Source organism: Biomphalaria glabrata, chromosome 1 (genome assembly GCF_947242115.1).
Source record: "Biomphalaria glabrata chromosome 1, xgBioGlab47.1, whole genome shotgun sequence".
In the NCBI taxonomy this organism is placed as follows: domain Eukaryota; kingdom Metazoa; phylum Mollusca; class Gastropoda; family Planorbidae; genus Biomphalaria; species Biomphalaria glabrata.
In genome coordinates this window covers 34,047,961-34,069,653 of record NC_074711.1, presented here as the reverse complement: position 1 = coordinate 34,069,653, position 21,693 = coordinate 34,047,961, and the positions used below count along the sequence as shown (strand labels likewise).

Here is a 21,693-nt window from a genome sequence, read left to right as displayed (position 1 = left end):
TTTAATACCAGAAATAGTGCTTGGCGGCGGGGCTCCGCCCCGCGCTGGGGGAGCTCCTAGCGCTCCCCCAGACCCCCTTGCTAACTATGACGGGGAGTCTACAATTTTTCCTCTAACTCTAGGAAGAAATTCTAGGGCATAATAAACGTCTTCCGAAAGAATGAAGGGTCAGAATGTAATAAAGATTATGTACACACAAGTATATTTTTTTGCCGGGGAGGGGGTGGATTAAACCCACCCCCCCCGAAAAAAAATCGTGGCTACGCCCATGATATATATATATATATATATATATGTACCGCTAGATGACTTTCGTAAAAAAGATAATAGTTTGTCTATCGCAATGGTCACGTGACTTTTGTTAACTTAAGTCACGCGACCAATAGGTGAATTGTAACGTCCGTTAATGACCTACCTGTTTAAAACTTTTTTCGATTAATGTGCCATTTTAGCTCTTTTTGTTTGTCTTTGTAAATGTTATCACAGCGCCTTGGGACTACATTTTGTTTGTTTACAGCTTTTAATAAATAAAATTATTATTAATAAAAGTTTACAAAAGAATAAAAAAAAAGAAAAATACTAATAGCATATAAGTATTTGTGTAAGAATCTGCTCCAAACTACATTTCTTTGGTATTTTGATCAGATGATGAAATTCAGAAGATTTCAAATAAAATAATTTTTTTTATGTTTTGCATCTCTACAAGAAATTATATATCTCTATCTATGAATGTTTTATCTTTTCTAATGGGAAAATGCTTTTCTTTTTTTTTTCAGTTCTAAGCGTTTGTGTTTGAAAAGACCACTTAATAAATGCCACGAAAGAAGAGACAAATTCTGTACAGAAAAAAAAATATCTACATTTTTAGAGGCCCCAGAAAGGGGAAAAGACGCTATTAGTTTTGTGTAAAATGTCTGTCCGTCTGTCTGTCTATCTGTCTGTCCGTCTGACTGTCCGTCTGTCCGTCCGTCCGTTCGTCCGTCCCGTTTAGATCTCGCAAACTAGAAAAGATAGTAAAATTCGGACATCATAATATTTTAGTCCATTCAAAGTTCTGATGCAACAGCTACTTTTTTCTTTTCTAAAAGCGAAAAATCTAATTTTTAAAATCACTTATGCAAGCAGTTTTTTCATAAAAATACACCACTTTTACAACTATTCACTATTAATAGTAACAAACACAACACGGGAGGCTTTTCAGTAGGAAAGATAACAATTTGCCATATTTTGAACACATTTATACAAACGGTTTGTGATTTTTTTGTCAAATTTTTTTTTTTACATTTGTACAGCTAACCTAAGTAAGATCTGTCATACTAACTACTACATTTACACCAAAAAAGATGCTTACTTTTTTTAAAAAGAGAAAACGTCTATGCATATAAGTTGGAGATTATTTAAAACAACAAATAATATGTAATTGTTCATATTATTGCGTGAATTGCAGCGGTACGAATTTTTTTTGTTTTTAATTTTTTTTATTTTTTTTCAAATGTTTTTTTTTCTTTATTGAGGAATTGCAGATTGACCATTTACAAAGCAATTAGATCAATTAGAAATTCATTATAAGACATCAGTTTGGCCAGGTTCACATTTAACTTCACATTCGCTTTCACCAATTCTTAGGTTGGCTGGACCGCTGGGGCGCCACACAAGATCTGTCAACCTTCTTTCTCTATTTTCTCTGTCATTAGTCTATGATCGAATTTAATTCTGATGTTCTTTCTGAAAATATTGATATCTGCCTTTATACCTGCCTGGGTGGACCACCTCGGGTGCCGATTTTGAGTTTGAGTTTCCACACAAACTGTCTTTCTAACCTCGTTTTTCTTCAAATAATTTCACCAAAAACATTTGTCCCTTAACACATCTTGTTAATGTAGGAGTGTGCCCATAGAGCTCTTTATTAAACAGATTTGTTTCGAATTCAGTATTGTGTTTCATTTATTTCGGATGCTCCTTTAGACTTGTAGATTAGTACATCCTAGCTTTAACATCCATTAGAACAGCAGGAGATGGCGTCTGGAAAGGTTCCAACCAGGGACCATCCAGAGTTCACAGGTGCCATTTAAATTTAATTAACAGAAAAACATAAAAACTACTTTAAAAAAAACCAAGGCTAATATTAAGTGTAATTGTATCAATTCGTTTGGATCAGTCTTGTAATTATATGTACAACTGACCTAAACATATAAATCTGTTGGATAGAAATGTTTTACCAATTGTTTTTGTTTAGCTTTTAGCTTACTCAATGCAATGTGACCTAATCACCTGTCTGGACCAGTTGGGAAAGGGGGAGGGAAGAATTGGGTATCTTTGTGAATGTTTCTTAAATGCATAAAAAATAATTCACTCAGGGCTCAAGTCCTCAAGGGGACTAATTCAGCTTATACCACCACGTCTGTCAAGTATGATTTTTTCCCTTGTTCAAGATACCAAACAAAATAATTAGTTACCAATAGTTAATTAACTAATTTTTTAACATTGATTCTTATGTTGTCAAGTAAACGAAATCATTATACAACAATTTCAGCTTGATCCCAGATAAGGTTTGGGGAAAATAACGTGTACAAACATTTGGCCATACAGACAGACATACAGACAGAGTGAGTTGGTATAGACTTTGTAAATAGAATTGTGGTAGGTGATCTTTGTATCAAATCTACTTTATTGTTAATAACTAGTTGCCTAATTGTTTTTGAAAAAAGTTTTAACTTATTGAGTTGAAGTCAAATGTTAGTCTCCATTGTGTGCAATAAACGGAAAAGCTTTTTTTAAAAAAGTGGATTGTGCAGTGCTGAAAATGTGCATAAAAATAATCATAGATTTAAAATGAAAAAAAAAACATCTTATCATCACTTCCTTCATTTAGTACATCGGAGACACCAACAAGCGAGTTATTTATAGTTTTCCACCATGTATTTATATCTCCGATTGACGACACTCTGTCTATTAAATTTCTAATATTGAAAAAATATCATTTAGTGCTAATCAATAGGCGCGATGGCTGAGTAATAAATCGTTTGGCTTCCGAACTTGAGTTCGAATCCTTGTGAAGACTGGGATTTAATTTCAGGATCTTTAGGGCACCTCTGAGTCAATCCACTCTATTTGGGTACCTGAAATTAGTAGGTTAGAGTAATGGCGGATGGTCGTTGTGCTTGCCACATGACACCCTCGTTCACCTAGGTCACAGAAATAGATTACCTTTACAGTAAACCAATTAGCTTTAACTCATTCTCTCCTAATTGACGATGCCAATGTTAATTTGACTCCCATTAAACTAAACTTAATTGGTGTTGTGTAAGAAGAGCATTCATTCTCCTATAATTCAATACCAAATATAACATTATCTGATAACAAACAAAAAAGTTTTTGAAGTTTAATCATAATAGGATAGTGAAATACAAATGAGCAAAACAAATAATACAATCGGAATAAGAAACATAATTACGAATGGAAAGAGTTAAAAGTAGTTTTTGTTTTGTTTGCTTTGTAATAGCTTTCTGAGTGAGTCTGTGGGTATGCTAGTGTGTGCGTTTGTTATTGCTGAAATGGATAGAAGAATAAACTATTCATTGGTCAGAGATTTCAAGAACTAAGGTCCTTTGATTACATTAACGAGTCTTCCTCCATTATTAGAGACAATCAATGACTTTAAATATTGACACAAGAAATGTTTTGGTAAGTCATGTTTACACAGGAGGTTCAGAGAAGGCTAGGGGACACCGTGACACTCTCTTGTTATTTGACCATTTGAGGAGGCTGGCTAGGGATGGGTCAAGCTGACCAGATGGTGAGCACTGGGATTTGAAGTGTAAGATAAGAAATGTTTGGTTAACGGAGGCACAGGGTGGCAAGTCTAGTGTATAGTGACACATATTTGTGTGTGTTTTTATTAGAAAATGAATGTGCCGTGTTTTGAATAATTGTGTGAGACATATTGTACCTGGGATAGTTATAACATTCTAGATACTTAACACTTAAAGTAATGCTTTGGTGAAGTTTTTGGTAAATGAAATACAAAACGCTGAAAGCGACATAAAACTTAAAACATACTAGCAAATAACCTTCGACACAAACCTATTTTACTCTAACTCTGCTTATTTGATACAAACAAATAATAGCCCTATACGTCTCTACAAATATTTGTTTATTTCTTTTAAAAAAATGGTATTCTCTGTTAAGATAAGATAAGGTTATTATACTGGTCCAAACAAATGTAGTTCGACTACATTTGTTGACCTCAGCATTACTGTTATAACAATAACGAAAAAAAAAAACAGCATAGAACAGACACAACTATATAAATCGTTTGATGTATTGGGTTCCTAAGTACTTTTAAGTGACGACTAATGACCTTTAAACACCCTGACTTAGAGTGGAATAATGAAGTCTTACAAATCTCTCTATTCAATCCGACCACTTTTTCCAGATCTGATGTAACTGTTGTGTATTATTAACATTTACATTTCTATCTCCTTCAACGCCAAGTCCAGGTATCACAGTGATATTATAGTCTAATTCTCCAATCATTAGTATTAAAAAGGAAAAGAAATTCCTATGAGCCTTGAGGCAGGGCCGGCCTTAGGACCACTGCACCCCATGCGGCCGCATTGGGCCCCGCATTTTCATAGGCCCTGCGCTAACTCTAGGTGTAAATTATCAAATTAAATCATTATAACTTATATTATACAGGGTTCCTGCGGCCTCCTGATTTTCTATAAGCTAATGGAAATCTGAAATTATTAAATTCTCCAGAAAACGCATTCAAGTCTCCTGAAAATAAGGGGAAAAAAATTATATTCGGATGTCATTCAATTACTTGAGGTCAACAATTCACGAACAATTGCACAATTCTTGCTAATAGGCATGATCTATATAGGGTTTAATGATATAGGCTAATGTTTGACTTCGCTACAAGCAAGGCTCTTAAAGTTAATTTGATCGCGATTTTGTACTTAGTAAAGAATGAATAAAATGCAAAGACGAATTTATTTTCTAATTTAAATCTTAATTTTCACTTATTAATTAATTAATTATGTATATCAATACCCAGACTGGGCCCCTCGCAGTCCGTTTCGCATAGAGCCCCGCAATTGTTAAGGCCGGCCCTGCCTTGAGGTGACGCTGACCGAGTAAAAGTGTGCAATTGATCCAGATCATTTACAACGAAACTAAACGATATGATGTTTCCCCTCTTCTGTTGTGACTATTGTGAGTGGCGTAGGGCGTTTCTTGTGTGGATAGCCTGAGCCCAAATGGAGGTAACACTCAAATAACGAAATAACACAGGGCGAAACAATACAACGGTAGTTTACGGTACTTGACGCTGATGAACGAAGTCAATGAACAAATTTAATAATGATGAAGGGAACCGTCGAATGTCGTCAATGTAAATCTCTACGTCCTTAAAACCTGCCTCTCTCTAAAGCCGTCAAAAGTAGTCTGTTTACATCATGCTATTCTTTCTCAAAACATAGTCCTGTTTTTAATTGTCGCGTCACTGTCGTACAGTTGCAATTTCATCCATTTTATGAAATAACAACATTTCGCGTCTAATTCCTATTCATGTCATCAAAGTGGTAATGGCGAGCTGTGGTGGACTATATAACCATGACAAAGAAATATATATCCAATTTCAAGGCATTGATTAAAACAGTTTTTTTACAGAGACAGCATTTAAAAAAACTCAGTTTTTGTGATATGGATAGAATATTATAATCAACTAGAGACGAAAATGAAAGTACTTGACGTGATCGACAAGATAATGTTCCCTTCAGAAAATGTTTGGTGTATAATTTTAGACTCATCCTCCCACGTGACATCGACCTGACGTGTTGAAAGAATCTGTTAAAACTTGTCAATAAAGTCGCGAGACCAACAAGCTCGTTCTTGGACTTTGAAAACAAAAATAATTTTATCAAACAGAATTAACTTTCAACTGTCTGCTGGAGGGCTCTGAACGTTACTGCACATAAAATTGTGTTTAGTAAGAAAGAAAACAAAAATCTTTAGCTTTTAATAAACATTTTAAAATAAAACGAACAAGTAGTATACTTTTTTCTTGTCTATGTTCTAATGATATAGTACAATACAATTTTATATTTCATTTCTGATTTAAAAATTAAGTAGAAAAAAATGGTTAGTAATAGAACTGAACCCACGAACTTGGACGAAATTGTAGCTTGAATAAATAATTCAATTTTTTTATTATTATTACTTCCACAATCCATCTTCCATCCATTAAGAAAGTTTGAAGGAATAGTAGAAATTGAAAAAAGAATGGTCGATATACATTTTTATGCAAAATAGTCTACATCTATATTTACTTTTTTTTTCCATTTAGAAGCTTATAAATTATCAGACTAATATTTACAATAAACACAGATCTATCGGTACGTGACGTTTTGGCGCCGCCGTTTTGGCGACGCCGTTTTGGCCCCGCCGTTTTGGCGACGGGACGTTTTGGCGCGAGATATCATTTGACGATAATTTAATAAGCACGTAACTTTTATAATAATGTTTATTTCACTCTACCATAATATTGTATGTATAGTATGAATTCTAACACCGTTCAGCGAATTGTTTTTTTTTTAAGTGCGAATTTATAATCCTTAATCTTTAATTCCGAGAGCGGCCCAAAGTCTACATACCAAAGTCATTAAATAAACCAATGTTAATGTAAACAAATAATTGCATCAATTTTTAGTCTATCATCGTTTCATTTTTTTTTATTTTTTTTTTTAAATTTTAAAGTAATATCTTAATAAACTTTTTTGAAAATAAAAGTGTGCCTCTTAATAAACACACATACACAAGCCAAAATGTTTATTAAATAAAATGATGTGAAACACAAACACACATTTACATTTAATACGTGAAAAATATGTCTTAACACAAACACTCATGCAAAACATAGATATGAATAATTCTTTTAAAAGAAATAATACAATAAACGTACATAATGTATATCGCGCCAAAACGTCCCGTCGCCAAAACGGCTGGCGCCAAAACGACCTTCGCGCCAAAACGGCGGGGCCAAAACGGCGTCGCCAAAACGGCGGCGCCAAAACGTCCTGCTTCGAGATCTATAATTCATATAATGAGACTACCAGTTACTTTAAATTTTAATTTCACCTTTCAAATAAAATCTTATAAAAATCTTACTCAAAACATTTGTTTAAAAATAACAATGCTTATTATAACCCCAATAATACCTCTAAACCACAGCTCATATAACTTTATAGATTTTACACCTTTGTCTTGCAAATTTGTAAGTACCGGTACTTGCTATCAGTTTTTCTTTTTGAAAATAGTTCATTTCAAGGAAAGTTAAAAACATATAAAAATGTTGTATTCGTCTCTCACTCTCTTCTGTTTTTTTCTTCTCATCTCTCTCTCTTTCTCTCTCTCTCTCTCTCTCTCTCCCCATGAGATGACATTTTAATCAACTATATACTCTGCGTACTTCTCCATTCTTTCCTTCCTTGTTTTCCGAAAGTTTCATGTTACAGTGTAACAAAGTCACCAGGTCCCCCAGGACCCAAACGTCTTTGTTGTGGGAGGGGCAGACACTGAGTCGTTTCTGTCATTGCAGACGGTTGTAAATCTTGAGTAGTCGACTTGAATATAAGAGAAAGTCTTGTCGATGTGAATCGATGATAGTCTTTGCTTCTGTTAGCCTCAACGGCCACAAAAAGAAGTCAAACTAAATTATAGACAAATGTGACAAATGAAGGGGCTGAATGGTCAAGCCTATATTTACGTTAGTGTCAGCGAAGATCTTCAGTCCCATTACAAATGACATACGTAATTGTATAAAGATAGAGTCAACGTGAATGTACAAAGTCTGTAGATTCAAAAATCAAACAGAATGTACTTTTAACTTTTAGTTTATCAACTTTTTAAAATTGTTAAGGCGTCTTCATTTAAGATCAAGGCAAGAGACAAAGGCATTAATTTGTATATTTATTTCTGTTCGTGTCTTTGCAACTATTTAAAGAAATACATTTTAACTGGTAAATTGTTTTGATGGGTACTTCAAGAAATACTCTGGTAAATTGTTTTGATGGGTACTTCAAGAAATACTCTGGTAAATTGTTTTGATGGGTACTTCAAGAAATACTCTGGTAAATTGTTTTGATGGGTACTTCAAGAAAACAAAAATTTGCCATTTGACTTTTGACATCAAGGAATGTCTAAGCAAAAATAATTTTTGTTTGAAGACCAATGGGAGCTCTGAACACAAGGAAGGTCAAGGCTCAGTCTAGTAGTTTCCTGAGTTGAGTGCCCATCCAACGAGCACTATAACAATGTACATATGATAAATAGGTTGTTTATGAATACAGAGATTATTATCAAGAGAAAACTATAACTTGACTAAAGTGTTTACTTACAAAGTATTAGAGTACACTACTAGGTTAACGTGTTATAACTGTAGTCTAGACTTTAGAAGAGATCAAATTTGTGAAACTTTAAACTTTCCATTTTGTGCTTACATTAGACAAGTACGTGCTGAATGAAATTATTAATATACTGATTTTTTTTTCTCTATTGGATTCCTTTAGACATAACAAAATCATCATTTAGACTTTGGTCTGACTAAATTTCTCAGGGGAGAATACAAACATTTTGAAAGACCTGAATTTAATTGAAATGAAACTCTTCACAGAACTTGCATACAATTTTACTTTGAAAAGCTTTGTGCAAATATTTGGTGAATCGATCATTGTCTATGAATTACAGGAATACTATTCTAATCTTCATGTTGTATAATTGGGCTCTCCGAGGTACACATCACTGGAAAGGATCCGTTTCAATGGCAAGACGTGTTCATCAAAACTTTTTTTTCAATGACGATGACAGTAGGTCAAATTGTTGCAGTATGACCCAGTAGCTAATAAGACCAGAGTGCATTGCACTTGACGGAATTCTATTCCCCCCCTCCCTTGTGTTTCATTGACATTGTGTGCAATGTGTAGTACATGACTTATTATGTTTTAAGTTCTAGATAGAAGCGAGATATCTTTTTTATTTTTTATCGAAACCTTCGCATTATTTGTTCCATGTGTCGCCAGTCTGAATGCGGCCAACGTGAGCAGCACATGATTCTCTACATGTAGACGAAGAGTGGAAAACTATATGGCAACATTGGAAACCTGGTAAGTGTAAACTTCTGACGGATGTGATTAAATCTAGTGGATGGAGGCCCTTCGACCAGGAAGGCTCGGTAAATAGTCTATCTCTCATTCTCAGAATCAATCTTTTCCTGATGCCAAAGGTCTGATGAGCCTTTGGCACGACTTCAGGGTTTTGTAAAGCCATGCAACACAGATGTACAGCAAGAATCTCTGTCCATTAAATCTCGTTTTACAAAAACAAAATGTGTGAAGATATGTACATACAGATTGCAATCTTATTTTTTTAACAAAAAACAAATGTTATCTGTGAACTGACACTATCTGATACACCACAAAACACAAAATAAGTAATGCATATGAATTGTTATGAAAAAAAAATTGCATGGATAATAAGTGTTTAAAAAAAACGAATCGGTTCGTTTTCAGAAACTTAGAAAGCCACAAAATATAGTGAAATCGGATTATCGTTAGCTCTTCTAGTTTTTTTTTTTAGATCTAAACGTGACAGACAGACAGACAAACATCATAAAACTAATAGTGTCTTTTCCCCTTACGGAGCTCCCAAAAATGTGAATTTCCTAAATTAAAATTATAGAAGAATCTATACACTGTAAAAAAAAAACTGGAGAAAAAAAAAAATGTTTTCTGATGAAGAAATAAAAAACCTCACTACATTTTCTTCGTGATTAATTGTATAATAGTCTCAGAGAAGGTGAATGAAGCTTACTAATTACATGCTAATTAAAATTTATTGTATTTAATAACAAACCTGATTACCTAAAACACAGCAGATTTTTTTCTGATGGCTGGAATAAAAAGTCACGGCTGTTGTTGTATCATATTTATACTCTCGAATTAAAGAGGTACAAACGATGAGAACAAGTTGGAAGTCAGTTGAGAACTATATATTTTTTAAATACTTTAACGTTAAGAGTTACTTGTTGTGCTTTTTACAATTCCTCTTTTCAGCTTGCAAACTATTCAAACTATTGCAAACTAGGTGGTAAATACACAGATCTCTATTTTTTAAGAAATTTGATATTTTTTTGGAAAAGAATTACTAGCTAATTGGCCTCATTTTTTTTTTATGAAAAAAATTAATTAAATTTGGTCTATAGTTAAAGACATTTTATATCTTGAACATTCCTACATCCACAGTTATTCCCGCAGATATTGATGAAGCAAGAGTTAAATAAATACAAAAACGCTCATTTTGCGAACCATCTTCTACAATTAATCTATCGTGACGTGGCAACGAGCTATTGATCTCCACTGCCCACGGGCTGCGACGTTTGCAGGTCAGTGTTCAGACCTCTATGAAGATTGGTCTCGAATGAGCACCGGACTGTCATCACTGTTTGTGAGTTCAAACCCATCTGCTTTCCCCCTTCCGTCCTACAATAAGTTTCAGCTAGAACGTAATAATCTCCCCTTTTTCTAATACCCTACTTACTTAGGTCCTCCCGCGTTGTTCGGCACATTGGGCGGCAAGCTGTCTCCACAAAGATCTGTCACTGGCAATGCCTGAAGTCTTCTCCCACTGTTCTGAGGTCCTCCATGAAGGTATGTCGCCAAGTAATACGAGGACGTCCCTGTTTGCGCTTTCCTGTATTGGCCTCCATGTCAACTCTTGGTATGCGTAGTTCATTTAGTCGGAGTACCATGGAATACCAAAAGCAGTCTGGTTCATTGTTCTCTTATTATGTAGTCAATGGCTTGGAGGAAGAGGAAGGGAGATAAGATGCACCCCTATCTCACACCTGTCTCGATGCTAAAAAAAAAACTTGGTTGTTCCTGCTTCTGTTTTAGTGCAGCAACTAGAGTGACTGTATATGTGTCGTAGGATCTGGACGAATTTTCCTGGGATGCCGTATTCTTTAACTATTTTCCATAATGATTCTCGGTGGACACTATCAAACGCCTTCTTCAAGTCTACGAAACAGATAGTTAGCTGTTGTTGGTACTCGGGACTTTGTTCTATGATATTTCGTTGAACGAAGATCTGCTCTACACACGATCTGCCACTTCGGAAGCATGTTGGTTGTTCTCTGAGCCTCTCATCTACAGACTTTTGAAGCCGTCTCAACAAGACAGTGCTGAAAACTTTGCCAGGGACAGAGAGGAAATTAATGCCCCTCCAATTGTTGCAGTCTGCCATGTTGGCCTTTTTTTGGAAGCTTTATAATCACTCCTTTTTGCCAGTCCTCAAGGACTTTAGAAGTTCGCCAACAGAGATTTAAGAGATCAGTCCAGTCATTCTGTTAACAATGCACTGCCAGCCATGTTTTAGCATTTCTCCTGACACCATGTCTAGCCCTGGTGCTTTGTTGTTATTTAGCTCTGCAATGGCCATGGTAACCTCCTCTACAGTTATTGGGTTTGTCTTGACCTTGAGATCATTGTCCGGAGAGAGGTCCTTGAATGTGTAAGTCAGGTCTGGAGACAGTTGGTTAAGGGTCTCTTTAAAGTGCTCTACCCATCTTGCATCCTGTTCTTCTTTCGTTAGCAAAGTTTTGCCTTTTATCGGTGCTCCATGTCCACTTTTTGCTCTAGTGAGGTCTCGAACAATACGATGGAGAGTGTTCGAGTCATTTCTTCATGCAGCTGCTAGTGTCTCTTGACCCTTCTGTTGAATCCAGTCCCGTTTATCTCGCCGACAGCTTCTCTTTACTTATAGATCTGCTTCCCTATAGGCTTCTTCCGCTAGGCTGCGATCCTGTGTTTCATTTTTCTGATCTCACCAACGTTTGGCCTCTTTCCTCTCATTGATCAGTTTCCATGTTCTGTCTTGAATCCACCGTTCCTTGTATGAACCTCGCCTTCTTCTGATGACTTCTTCCGCGCACTCAATAGTGGCATCTTGGAAGTTTGCCCACTCTTCTTCAAGGGTCAGTATATCTGCAAAAGCCTCGAAGAGGTTAATTATTTTCAATTGCAACTGTGCTGCAATATTGCAGTCTTTAAAGTCTACATTAAATGGGCGGGGTCGTGTGGCTCGTTTTGGTTGTCGTTTCAGTCGGAGCTTACATTTGCCACTGACAAGGTTGTGGTCTGAGCTACTCTTCGGTTCCGCACGTCTAATAGTGATGACCTCCATCGATTGGAGATGCAAATGTAATTTATCTCGTTGAAGGTTTCTCCATTTGATGATCGTCATATTTTGTTGTTTTGTGTGTGTGTGTGTGTGTGTGTATTTGTTTGTGCTTAAAATATGTGTTTTCAATTGAAAGGCTGTTATATGCGCAGAGAGAAATCAAGCGCTCGCCATTATCACTGATGTTTTCTGCAGAGCCATATGGTCCCATTACGTATTCCAAGCAAGTTCGGTTGGGATTGATTTTGGCGTTAAAGTCTCCCATCAGTAGAATTAAGTCATGGCTGGTTGTTTCATCAAGTGTGGCTTTAAGTTGATTATAGAAATTATCTTTGATGGTACCTTCTGCATCCTCTGTAGGGGCATATACTTGGATGGTAGTGATTTTGTTTAGGTTTGCTTGGAGTCGAGCTGTAATGATGCGGTCGCTGACTGGCTTCCAAGCAATTAGCGCTGAAGCTGCTATTTTAGACATGATGATGCCTACACCACGATTGTGCTCCTTGTCATGTCCTGAATATATTATTGTCTTGCCATCATTGATTATTTGTCCACTTGATGTCCACCGCATCTCACAGATCCCAAGGATGTCCATCCGGTAAGAGTCAAACTCTATTTTTAAAGTTGGGCCAGTTTACCGCATTGGTTCAGAGTTCTTACATTCCATGAACCTATAAGGATTGGTTTCTTTGCGTTGAAGGGCTTTCCATGTATCGGGCATTGGACGTCCTGTTGGGTTTGATTCAACACCGTCATCGGGGGTTGGCCGTCATCGCCGCGTGTATAATTTTCTTTATGTGTCAAGTGCAATTGTGGTCTCTAGTAACGTCCGACGCAAATAAAAATGAACCAGAATTATTCAACAGTTTTATCTAGATTTTAAAAGATGGACCTACCAGGGTGAACGTGTTTTAAAAACTTGACTACTAGCCATTTTATAGTTGTCAACTTTTCAATGCTTCTTGAGCCTATACTGTGTTTGTTAACTACGCTATGGAGATGAAAATATTTTATTGAATTTGTGAAATATATGCTAGCAAGCTAGTAGATCTACCTGGTCACCCACTTATCATAGAAATATAGATCTTAAAGCTATTCATGTGTAGCTCTATTACGAGATCAGTTTTTACTTTCTTTATCCAGCTAGATTAAAAGTGAGACATTGATCCGAAATGTCTGTAGGCTGCAAGCTCATGACAATAAAATGTCATTATCAAATCTGATACATTAGTCTTACGGAAATTTTTAAAATGTAATACACAGAAAGTGTGTGTGTGTGTGTGTGTGTCATGTTCTAACTTTCTTTAAGAAATTGAAATGTAATACTAGGCGAATCCGTCGGTTTATAATTTAAATTGAATGACCATAAAGTTGAAATGCTCCTGTAGTAGCTTCTGCATCGAGCTGGACATGTTAAATCGATGTATATGAGAGGAATACTTCAGTGTTACCTTATTAAGTCGGTACAGACTAAAACACGCGGTGTTCTATGTTCTAATTTGTATATTTTTATCATAGTGTTTTAGTCTTTGATTTTAGTGAACGGAGGCACTGGCAGTATTTCCTTGGAGCCCCTCCCCTTCAACGGTCTTTGTGCCTTTTTTTTTCAATAAAACCTAACTTTCGTATTAATTTTTTTAAACTCTGTGTGTGTGTGTGTGTGTTGTTAAACTATGCTGGACATTTGACTACTATGTTGTTTCAATTGAGCAACCAAAGTGAATATTACTTTACATGTATAACTTACACTAATACATTTTTTAGAGTTCTTTTTTTTTAACAGTGTATTTTAATACTTGCCATGGTAACGGTGGCCATAATTTATTTTACGTATACTTTTTTAAAAGCTTAGAGCAAAAAAAAAAAAAAAATTTAATAATTTAATAAAAATATTTAACGTTTCGTGTAAGACCATGACTTCAACACAGTTTTTATGTTAAATTTTATTTATATTTATTAACAAAAAACAAAAAACAAAAACAGAAAAACTTTAATATACAAAAATTGAAATAATTTGGTGAAACGTGGTGGTCCGATTGCAATAAAATCATAATCAAGATGTTTATGTATAAAAAGGTTTTTAACAAAAGGCAAAAAGCAAAGAAAAGTTTGAGCACCTAGATGATAGAATAAGAGCTGTTAGGTTCAGTTTGAAGAATGTCGCAGAAATAAATGTAAAAAAAAAAAAGGTATTGACAAGAAGATAAGCAAAGCGGGAAAATATTCTACTGACTGTTCTGTACAGATTCAAATATTCATTTATTACAAAGGTTTTGTTAACTCTCCGTCTGTCTGTCTGGTGAAAATGGTGTGCACGTTAGTTTCGAAACAAAGTGAAACTTTGTAGAATTATTAATTGTCCCTAACAAAACCTGAATAAAAAAATTGGTGAAAAAAATTAGCAATTAATATATTACTTAATGGTTACTACTCAATCTAGTTTCATATAAAAAGGAAATTAATCTTACAGTATTTAGATATACGTCTGTAAATGTGCATTTCCCTTATTTAAGCTTATTTTACACTTCCCATGATATGTAATGTTCAATACGAGATGGTTAGATTTGTAAGTTTTGACTGATTAAAAGTGAATAAAACTACAATAGGTTATTTTTTATTTGAAAAAAAAAGTAATTTAAAGAAATAAACTTCTGAACTATGTATTGCATTGTTATATAAATGACAATCTGAATGAACCATACATTGTTAGTCTCGTCATTACAAATAAAACAATCCAGTATTTCCTGCAACTTTGATAATCTCATCACATATTCAATCGAGAGTTACCGAACATGTCAATCCTAGAATGAATGTGTGTAGCTGTGTCAGGCACACTCACGCCTTTCTCCTCAGCACATTAGATTTGAGGAGTTTATACGTGGCGAAGAAAACTTTGATTACTCCCCTTTATTTTGGGTTGAAACACTACCATCAAAGGCCATTGTAGCTGGACAATGTAATGACAACATCATAGGAACTGCTATCCAGGAATCTAGTTACCTTTCAATTATATCGGACATCTGAGAGCAACTGATAGTTTAGAAAGTTGGGCTACTTAGGTGAACACAGTTGATACATTAAAATAGAAAGTTTGATCTCGACTTGGGCTGAGTCTTAAGAAGAATTATCATATGACTTTCAAATAGATTTTATATTTTAATTCTCAGACGTTTGACTTGAAAGTCAATCAAAATCTCTACGGCACGATGTTTTCTATTATTCTATTTCTCCTTACCTATAAAAGCCTGGACAGGACTCACCTGTGGTGTTGGACATATACGCCAAAGTCGTATTCTCTTCAAGTCCCTCCAGATTGACAAGAAGGATTTAATCCATACAGCATCACAAATATCACAAAGGAAATGATTAACTTCTGTCGATTTATCAGCAGGTCATGTCGAACTGGAACAACTCATAGGTCACTCATTGAGTCTGTGTATGAGAAGAATACGATACTATAGGAAAGACAATTATAATAACATCTTGTTACGTAATGGAATTACACTTGGGGATATTCACGATACACTAAACTGTCACTTCAATGTCTCAAACAAAACAAAATTTAGCTACAAACGGAATAGCTTAGAAAATTTAATTTTGCACAAAATTATCATATAACTTTAAAAAAAAAAAAAAAAGATTTTCAAAACTGCCTTAATTTTACACCGGATTCACCAAATAGCTAGCTATTTATATTGTTTTCGTCATTGATGAATACAAGCAACTAAACTGATACGACCTATACGACATGAGTGACGCTTACTGTAAGGAGACCATTTGAGAGGAAGAATTTGCCGAAATCTCTTGAAACTCTAGGCCAGCAAAACGAACAGGAACTCCCTCTGCCGGTGTGACTGAAGTTCTGTAGGTGTCTATGTATTGCACCATTATTTCCAGTGTCTCGGAAACTCCTGACACACGGGACTAGAGACGTGGCCGAAGGCCGAGTACACAGGGGACATCCACCATTTTCCTTCTCTATACCACGATAACCGTGCAGGACTAGCTATTTTTAAAAACCGTCACTTTAGGAGCGGCGTGTATATTGTTAATATGGTTGAAGTGGCTCACTTCGCAACCCTGACACGTGCAACGCACTAACTCTTACACTTTCTTAGGCACCCCATACGGGGAGTCTTGTTTTGTTACTCTTTTAACCTCATTGATTCCTGATACAACCGTTCCCACATGAACGCTACGTTGATTCAGGGTAGCTAGCCCGAGTATTAAAATCTATCTACATATCTAAATTTTTGAAAACCAAATTTATTTAATTTATTATCTTTCATTAAAACAAAATTAGTAGAGATCTATAAAACAATAAATGTTTCACATACGCAATAGCTTTACCAAACAAAATCAGTTCATTGGCTTCCAATTATTTTTTTTAATTTAATGTCTCTGGCAATTATTTCATTTTTTAGAGGCCCCCGGAAGAGAAAGATCCTCCATCATCTTTGTGTGGAATGTCTTTTTTTTTTTAAAGTAAACATTTTTTGTAAATTAAGTAGTATGACAGAACTTACATAACTTAGCAATACAATTGTAAAAAAAATATTTATTAAAAACAATTAATAAGTAGTTTTTCATATTATCGCGTGAGTAAAGGATTTTTTTATTTTTTTTTTATCAATATTTTTTTCTTGAGGTTTTGAATAAGAGATTGATCCTTTACAAAAAAAAAATAGATCAATTAGATACTCTTTATATGACATCAGTTAGGCCAGCTTCACAATCACATTCACTTTCACCTATCCCTTGGTCTGCTGGACCGTTGAGGCACCACACAAGATCTGTCAACCTTCTTTCTCCATTCTTCTGTCATTTGCATTTGATAGAATTTTATTCCGATATTCTTTCTGAAAATATTGAAACCTGCCTTTCTACATGCCTGGGAGGACCACTTCTGGTAGATTTTAATTGTGATATTCTTTCTGATAATATTGAAACCTGCCTTTTTACCTGCTTGGGTGCCGATTTTGAGTTTGTGTTTCCACACAAACTGTCTTTGTGACCTTGTTATTATTTGTGTAGTTAGAGTCAAATTGATATGTAGCAGAAGACACGAAGTGAAGGTCAATTAGTTTAATGTGTACAAAATAATGACAGGAATGTTTATTATGTCCTAGGCTAGTCTTGAGTACAGTCATGTATAACAAATACCCGGTAATTCAAATTTAATTTATCCATTACATTTGACTGACTTATTTATCAACAACTTTGAACTGTGGAGCAAATTCCATCTGACAAGCAGCCCAACCAATGTCGTGAAGATATGCCAGACTGAATGACAGAAACACAGTACGACCTGGTGGTGTCCAATAGTCAACAATTGGCAGGTCATGTCAAGAGATCTGGAAACCAGACTAAGTCACTAGAAGCTGGTCTTCACCCTAAAACAGTGAAATCTTACATAAAAATAGATTTTTTTTGTCTTTTTATATATAGTTATAGATCTGGAGTCCTAGACAATGGATGGACTTGCCCCAGGCTTCTTTTTTTATGTGTAAGGAGCATTGACAATAGGCCTATCAAATTCTTAGGAAAGAGCATTGTTATAGTGGCACTGGAATCGAAAACCATGGTTTTATTATTTAGTTTGACACTCACTACATTAAATGAACTTTGCGGTTTATATAGTAGGCTTTATTAATTCCGTTCGATAGTAATTATTTCAAACTGATTAAATATATCAAATTATGTAACTAAGTTAGGGTATCTAGATCTGTTAAGACAAATGTTTGTTATTTATCTTTCATAAAACGTCATTATGTATCATTTGTATTAAACAGCAGTGGACAGTCAGTTTTGTATCATTGACCATGGTATGTGGATATGTAGTGACCCGGTCATTTCAGTTGTGGTTGTCAAATGAGTACAACAAACCCATAGCCTGTCTCTGTTCCTTTCAATTTTAAAAGTTACATTATTTATGAAGTGACGTACGGTTTTAGTTCATATTTGGAACTAAATGGAAGAGTTCTTGAAACTTATTGATAATAAGAGAGAAAAACGTTCAAATATAAAGATTGCTGTGATCCATCCTGATGTTTTTGTGCAAAGAAAAATTAAGAGTCCTTTTTAAAAATCTTGACAGACAAATACATTCATGGAAATGAACTAAAGCGAACAACCTTTATTAAAATATATTCAAACCTTCATCATTCAATATGCTTTAGCTGATTTTATTATCATTGTTATCTTTGTTGAATGTAGGTATTTGTTGTCCCATTCGGTCCATGCAATAAACGACCTACACTTAGACAATTAGAACGTCACGTCCCTTGTGACGAGAGCAGAACAAAAACGACTTCTTACTGTTAAACAGGTGTTTCAAAATTACAAAAAGCATAGAATCTTTTTTAAAACCAAAAGTCTCTAACTAATTTGTTGAGAGTCTACTAGACCTCTGTTAGTCTACTAGACCTTGGTGGTCGCTTTCTGTCTGAAGACTACAGAGTACACAAAAGCCTAGTACTATAATATTATCTGAGTGATACAAGTGGACCAGATCTTCCACTCCAACGAACATATCTCACGATCCCTAGGATAGTTGTGATTATCTAAACTAATTCAGTATCCATAATAATTTCACTGACATTTTGTCAAAGCTTTTCTGAAGGCCGAAACAAAGACAGAAGTCGAGCCGAAACAAAAATGTTGTCTTGGGAAATTCCCGGAACCTTTCATTTGGACACATATCCCGTTACTCTGGACGCCAGCTTATGAAAACCTATATTTAAGATTGTCTTCTGGGAAACAGCGGAACTCTCTAAGCAATCAACCTCTTCATTCTTGTTCAGAACTATGGGGTGTGGGTAGTGGGGATCGCTGTTGTCAAATTTGTGACAGAATTCACAGTAAAAAAAAAAAGAGAAAAGATCAAAGTGTTTGACACTTTGAAAGACAGATCTTTTTCTAAACTGAAAAGCAAGCAGTCGCTTAGGGAGAAAAAAAAAGGTTATGGGCGTCTAGAGACCTCTTTAAGGCGTATGTTTGCAAATTATGTCTTTCCGCTTGTAGGACACATTAGAAGACTGATGCCGGTGGACCGTATTCGGCCCCTAAACGCAGGTTCATCTGGCCCACGAAATTTCTGCCCGTTGTGCATTGAGTCGTAGAAACAGTGTTCGGTGTGACTAACTGCGCTATGATCCTATCACTTGTCTGGTCCCATACCTTTAGCTGTCTCTCAATGCGCTAGGATCCTATAACTTGTCTGGTCCCATACCTTTAGCTGTCTCTCAATGCGCTAGGATCCTATCACTTGTCTGGTCCCATACCTTTAGCTGTCTCTCAATGCGCTAGGATCCTATCACTTGTCTGGACCAGTTGGACAGAGGTAAGGAAGGGTGCATCTGGGTGATCGCTTTTAAAATGCATTTTTTTTATTGAACGACCAGAAATCGAACTTGAAGGCTAAATCCTCCCCAGCCTCCTCAAGCCAATGCACTAACCACTAATCCAGAGAATCGCTTATGAAAATAGAAGATTTTATAGTTATCAATTGTTAGCTTAAAACTTCAAAGTGGCGACCTAATTCAACTTATACCACCACTTCAGTCAGGTACATATTTCTTTCCTTCGTTCAAGATACCAAGCAAAAAAAATAAATTACCAATAGTTAATGAACTAATTGATTATTGGTTTTAATTGATTCTTGTTTTGTCAGTGAAAAGAAATAATTGTGCAAAATTTCAGCTTGATCTAACAATAGGTGAGAATAGGTGTGAGAGAAATAACGTGTACAAACTTTTACCAGACAGAGTGAGTTGATATAAACTTTATATATATATATATATGATAGATTTACAAAGGATGAACTAAATGTGAACTTTAAAAAAAAGCTTCTATTTGTGGCACCTTCTAGTCTTTATATGGCATATTTGATCACTGTGTCTGATTTGACTTGTTCCTTAGACAAGCATACACAACTAAACCTGTTTGATTTTGTGAGGACATTGTTTACACCCAGTGGAAGACGACTGTATCCCATCGATTAGCCCAAGAGAGACAAAACAAAAAAATAAGGACTAGAAGAATCCGTTGAGCAGAACACAAAGTAAAGATGTTGTAATCAGTTCGGATTTCCTCTCAACGCACTCACGTTGAAAATACGGTTGAATGTTGAAGCTAACTGAAAGACAAAACCGTTTCAACATGTTCACGTGTTGAATACAACATCCTTAAAAAATGAAAACATTTGATTAGATCTCTCGAGTAACACCATGCTCTAGAGTTTCACATTCTAAATGAGTCTAGATTGAGTTAAGAATGTTTAATTTGTTATAATCATAGAAGATACTATTCCACGAAATAGATCTCCCTCTTTAAAATAGCAAGAAACACAATCTTTATGCTTTAGGCTAGCATAGATTCAGTTCGTTTTCCCAATAAACGTGTTACAGGCTACGTAACAGAAACGTGTTTATCTATGTATAACGTCCAGTCAAATCTTAAACAAGTTTCATATACCAATATTAAGATATAAGTAAGTTTAAGTTTAGAGATACACTAGTACTCTGAAGTGATAGTGGGGGGGGGGGTATTTATAACTTGTATGTAAGATGTTGATCACGCATTTAAGGATTTTAGTAAAAAGTCCAAACTAAGGATAATAGTGAGTGGGTGAAAGCGTAAAGATTGTGAGGGTGAACAAGGGAAATAGCGGGGGCTCGATTCGGACCTCCACGTCCTGCAATTTACATAGGTAAAGTTACGGAGCCAAAGTTGAACATTTGTCTGCTAGTTACGAATAATGAAAGTCTAAAGACTGCTAGGTATATAGATAGATATGCAGTAAGAACTGACGTTGATTCAGCAGTATACGAAATGTGTCTAACGTTTAAGAGATACCTGATTGCAACGACGCATCACATGATTTATGTGTCTCTATAATTCATGTAAATATAATAGCGTCGTACTGGATTCAATTGTACACTCTGGCTGTATTTGGTTTGGATTCCCTATACTGAAATGTCTAATTTAAAAAGTGTAGCTATATGGAGTCTACATGTTGTATGTTATTGAGTTTATGAAAAGGAGATATCTGATTGAATTGGAAAACTCTGAGAAATGGTTGGTAGGCATTACAAGAGCAAAGAGAAAGAATACTGAAACTGTAAAGCTCAATCTTGATATATGCTTGTAGAGCCTTGATGAACTTATTCCCAACATATTATAAATCTGTGAGATATTGTGCAGAGTTAGATGTTGCTAAACTACAAGAACACTATAGGAAGAAGTCTCTAATGCTACGCTTGTTGTATAAAACGTATTCTTGGGCTCTTGAAGGTTTTTGGCTTTAATCATCGTTATAAAGTTGGAGAGACCACGTGACTAATAACAGCAAAATGACAGTTTTAATAAATGCGTAAAACGAGACAGCAACATGGCACAGAACAGCTGTACATAACATAACAACCGTTTGGTCCAAAACATTCTCATAAACACTTC

At 35.3% G+C, this 21,693-nt stretch overlaps 1 protein-coding gene across 1 annotated transcript in view; it reads right to left on the bottom strand.

The window, feature by feature from the left end:
* The window catches only part of LOC106078782 (G-protein coupled receptor daf-37-like), a 171,519-nt gene that overhangs the window by 43,396 nt on the left and 106,430 nt on the right, over positions 1-21,693 (bottom strand). The window contains exon 2 of the mRNA XM_056033584.1: positions 15,498-15,669. Coding sequence (XP_055889559.1) covers positions 15,498-15,513 — 16 coding nt within the window. The 5' untranslated portion in view covers positions 15,514-15,669. The remainder of the gene's footprint in view (positions 1-15,497; positions 15,670-21,693) is intronic.